The sequence below is a fragment of the Zea mays genome, chromosome 1 (assembly GCF_902167145.1).
Source record: "Zea mays cultivar B73 chromosome 1, Zm-B73-REFERENCE-NAM-5.0, whole genome shotgun sequence".
NCBI classification, from domain to species: domain Eukaryota; kingdom Viridiplantae; phylum Streptophyta; class Magnoliopsida; order Poales; family Poaceae; genus Zea; species Zea mays.
The window spans coordinates 99,567,951-99,572,484 of record NC_050096.1 but is presented as its reverse complement, the minus strand read 5'-3'; the positions used below and the strand labels follow the sequence as shown (position 1 = coordinate 99,572,484).

The window sequence follows — 4,534 nt, the reverse complement described above, 5'->3', positions numbered from 1 at the left end:
TCTTTTCTCAAGTGATTTGTAATCAAAGCAAGAGACACCTAAGTGTGTGGTGGTCCTTGCGGGGTCTAAGTGACCCAGGAGATTAAGGAAAAGGCTCACTCGGTCTAAGTGACCGTTTGAGAGAGGGAAAGGGTTGAAAGAGACCCGGTCTTTGTGACCACCTCAACGAGGACTAGGTTCTTTAGAAACGAACCTCGGTAAAACAAATCATCGTGTTCATCCGCTTTATTTCTTGGTTGATTTGTTTTCCCCTCTCTTTTGGACTCAGATTTAATTCTAACGCTAACCCCGACTTGTAGTGTGTGCTTAAGTTTATAATTTTCAGATTCTGCCTATTCACCCCTCTCTAGGCGACTTTCAATTATTATTAATTTTATCTATTATTACTCTGGTTTGGTATTTACTTACATTTAGTAACTGCAAATAAAATTTGACCAACTGATTAAAAGCAATGCTCAGCTTTAACCATTATTTGTTGATCAGCCTTACACTTCACATGAACTCCCACCTTTGGTGAGTTCATGCACATTTTTCCCCACAACTTATTGAGCTATGATCTTTTGTGAGCTCACTCTTGCGATATATAGGCCATGTTTATTTTGGCTTTACGCAGCTTCTAGCCACCAAAAGCTGTTGCGGACTGCCAAACACTCAGCTTTTCAGCCAGCTTCTATAAAATTCGTTTGGGTAAAAACCATTCAAAATCAACATAAACATATAATCGGTTGAGTCGTCGCAATAGTAGTAATCCGTCACTTTATAGATCCTGAGCCCCATGGACAACTTTATCTTCCTCCGCACGTAATCCTAATGATACTCAGATTCTCTACACAGCCAGATTCTCCCCACAGCTAGATTCTTGAAAAAGTTGGTCAGAAAAAAACTGAACCAAACAGGCCCATAAACCCCCACAGGTGAAGAGTAAGTGGTCCAAGAGGAGCCCTATAATGAGGAGTACGAGTTGATCAAGGTGGCGTCTCCGAGTCAGCTTGATGGCGCCAAGGAATAATATTTAGTTTGTTTTATTGTTATCATTTATATATGTGATGTTCTTCTTTGGCGCACATATGAGACGCACCCGACTTTATCCCTTAAATTCGGGTGTGACAGAAATATCCGTGTGATCTTTAGAACCAGCCATTTGAGGGCCTAATTTTTTTTGTAGATCTAGACACCTGTTCCCCTGCGAAGTCGCCAAAAAGTGTGTTGGCACCGATCTAGACGCCAAACACTGGAACGGACCACCTGGTGGTTCTCTCTGTGTAGGCGCGGACGGTCAGCGGCCCTGGGTCGGACGGTCTGCTACCTGGCGCAGGAGCGGCTCCTTCTCTGCTTACGTCCAGACAGTCCGTGCCTAGGGCTCGGACGGTCCGCGATGGCGGAGAGTCTTTTTCTTCGCAATAGACCTAGATCTTGCCTCCCGGGAGGAAACCCGTCAGGGAGGAGAGATCCTAGGGTGTGTCTTGGCATCGGCAAGCCACCCAAGATGCCTCTAGTCGACGTAGAGCCGAAGAGAGATGGAGATTTAAGGTATAGGGAAGCTAAACTAGAGCTACTCCTAATGTATAAGGAAAAACGATAAGTAGATTTGATTTGATCGATTGTGGGGGTTCAATCGGTCGTAGCCCTTCATCTATATAAAGGGGAGGTCTAGACCCGTTACAAGTCGGTTCCCGAGTTAATCCCGCAAATTTAGCTAATAAATCTCGCAAGAAACTCGGAACCCTAACTAATTCTGCGCACGCGCGGACCATCTGTTCCACCACCATGGACCGTCCGACCTAGGCTCAACAATAGGCAAACATTTGAGGAAAATGTCTTTATTCTTGTCAAGCTTAACACATTCTCAAACTTGTATCATTCGAATTGTTCTACTGAACTTTGAATGGGGGCTCTTTTTGCCCCAAATAGGCACCTACCTTCGTCCTAAAATAAATAAAGATCTTGTTTACCGAGCAGGAGTTAAATACCTTCAAATATAGCTAAATTTAGATTTTTTCAATGAATTATATTTTAAAAAATAGTACCAATATTATATTTTAAATTATAAAAGTATACTCCCTCCATCCACAAATGTTTGTCGCTATGATATTCGTGTCGGTCAAACTTTTTCAAGTTTAACTAGATTTATAGAATATATTAGCAACATTCGTATCTTTAAATAAATTTACTACAAAAATAAATTCAAAGATCTATCTAATAATATTAATTATGTACTATAAATATTAATATTTTCTTATATAAATATGGTCAAAGTTAAAAAACGATGGACTCCTCGAAAAGTGAGAACGACCAACATTTGTGGACGAAGTGAGTATTTTTATAGTTAATTTAGAAATGCTTATTGCACATTATAAATATTAGTATTTTTTAGGGCATAATGTTAATATCTTTCATGTATACTCTTACTTGATTAAATTTAGAATTAGAAGTGTTGAACTCATGGAGAAACTAGATTTCGATGCCTTTTGTATTTGAGAAAATTCTCTTGTGTTATTGCAATCTTGCTCAATACCTTATTTGTCATCGTAAATGTCCTAATCTATTATATATCACTCAAGATATAATTTCTTATCTTCTCTTGTCGTAGAAGGGTAAAAACTTGGTATGTTCTAATCCCCACTGGCGATGCTATGAAAAATGTAAGAAATTGTATCCCAGTAACATGGAAGGAACTAAAATATTTGTGATAGGAATTAGGTAATGGACAAATTGCCGTAGCATAGAGAGGAGTGTGGTAACTGCTACACACGGCATTAGATCGGGCTGAGTTGGAAGGAAGGGAGCTGGTCGCTCTCTGCGCGGCCTTCCTTCCCGCCACCAACTTCTCGCGCGCCACCGGCCGCTAACCATCCACCGTCCCAATCCCAACGAAATATCCCCACATGCACTGCTCCTCCTCCACCTAGTCCGGCGGCATTCGGCTATTTATATGCGCTCCCCGATCCCTCTCTCCCGTCCAGGCAGCCATTGCCAACCACCCACTGGCCAACTTCCCATGAGCCCTACCCCTGCATCATCACCGCGGCAGCCCGGTGCCGGCGCCCGCGCTGGCGTGGCACGGCATGCCGCGTTCAAGGTCCACAGGGACTCCCACAGTATACACAAGGCCACCTCGCCGCTCTCCTACTCCTTGTCCTCGATCAACTCGTCCATGTCGTCTTCGTCCAACGCCGTAATCCCCAGCAGCGGCCACCACCGGCCGGCCCCGGCACTGCAGCCGCCAGCGCGGAGGCAGATGCAGCAGCCACCGCAGCAGCAGAAGCACCAACCGGTAATCATCTACACGCACTCGCCTAAGGTGATCCGCACCAACCCGCGCGACTTCATGTCCATCGTGCAGAAGCTGACCGGCCTCGACGGCCCCGGTCACCACGCCCGTGGTGCTGCTGGTGCTGCGCCTGCGCCCCCGGCGGGTCGCATCAACTCGGGGTCGGTCGTCGTCCCCTCCCCGCAGGACGAGTCGTCTTCGTCTTCGTCCTCGTCCGAGAGCTGCGCCAACACCCACGCCGCAGGGCCGCCTCCCTACGCGGACACGCGGTTGATGCCGCCGGCCCCGCCGGCCCCTTCGCTGGATGCGCACTTCATGGCGCCCGACATCCCGCTGCTGTTTGCACCCGACGCCGCAGCATCAGACCCGCAGCACCTCTGCGCGCCAAGGGGTCTCTACGGCCAGTTCCCGCAGGTGGACGCCGCGGCGATCGGTCCAGTGATGTCGACGAACATGAACAGCGCTGCCACCAACGGTGGTGCCGTGTTCTCCCCGTCGATGGTGGAGACCGTAAGAATGTTTCCGGGCTATAATTAGGCAGGATTTTTTTTTCTTTAAAAAATCTACTCCGTGCATGAATCAGGCCTCAGGCGATGATGCAGCGATGCAGGAGCCGTTGTTATGCGATGCGTGTGCAATAACCGGAGGTTCATTTTTGCTTGATCTTTTTTTTCTTGTTATGGTTGATACCGTGAATGTGTAGCAGTAGAGAAATCAAAGAGAGGAAGATGATAGATGAGTCATGCTGCTCCTTGCGACATCTCAATACATGTTGCGATGGAGGTGAACCTCTAGCCGAGTTATATACATGTCCTACTACTAGTTCATTTTTCCCTGTGCAGGAAATGTACGTAGTTAGTTACCGCTTGGTTCTATTCCATGAGATCCCTGTAGGCTGTAGGTATTTTTTTTCTTCTTATTTTGGTTCCATCTCACATGTCAATTCATAAGCTTTTCTTTCGCTCTACATAAATAGAAACTTTGGAGGGTTTTTTAACATAGCACCTTCGAAAAATAAAAGCTAGCTAGATCTGCAGTGATGAAGTTACCAACAATGTCGATCTCATTAATCATTATTAACGGTCACTAGACGGCTACATTAGCTACTACTGAAATAATACTAATATAATATTAAATTCTAAATAAATTTAGTAAAATTTGAGAACTCACCATAAAACGAGAACTTGAACATAACTTCATAGGTTTGACCATAAGAAAGCTTACTAATTGTTAGGGCGTGTAAAGTTTACGGATATTATCCAG

General features: G+C 45.3%; 1 protein-coding gene across 1 annotated transcript; it reads left to right on the top strand.

The window, feature by feature from the left end:
• Positions 1-2,979: 2,979 nt before the first annotated feature.
• LOC100274366 (uncharacterized) lies at positions 2,980-4,097 on the top strand. Its single transcript, NM_001148726.1, has one exon. The coding sequence runs from the start codon at positions 2,999-3,001 to the stop codon at positions 3,806-3,808; it is 810 nt and encodes a 269-aa protein (NP_001142198.1). The 5' UTR covers positions 2,980-2,998; the 3' UTR covers positions 3,809-4,097.
• Positions 4,098-4,534: the final 437 nt, after the last annotated feature.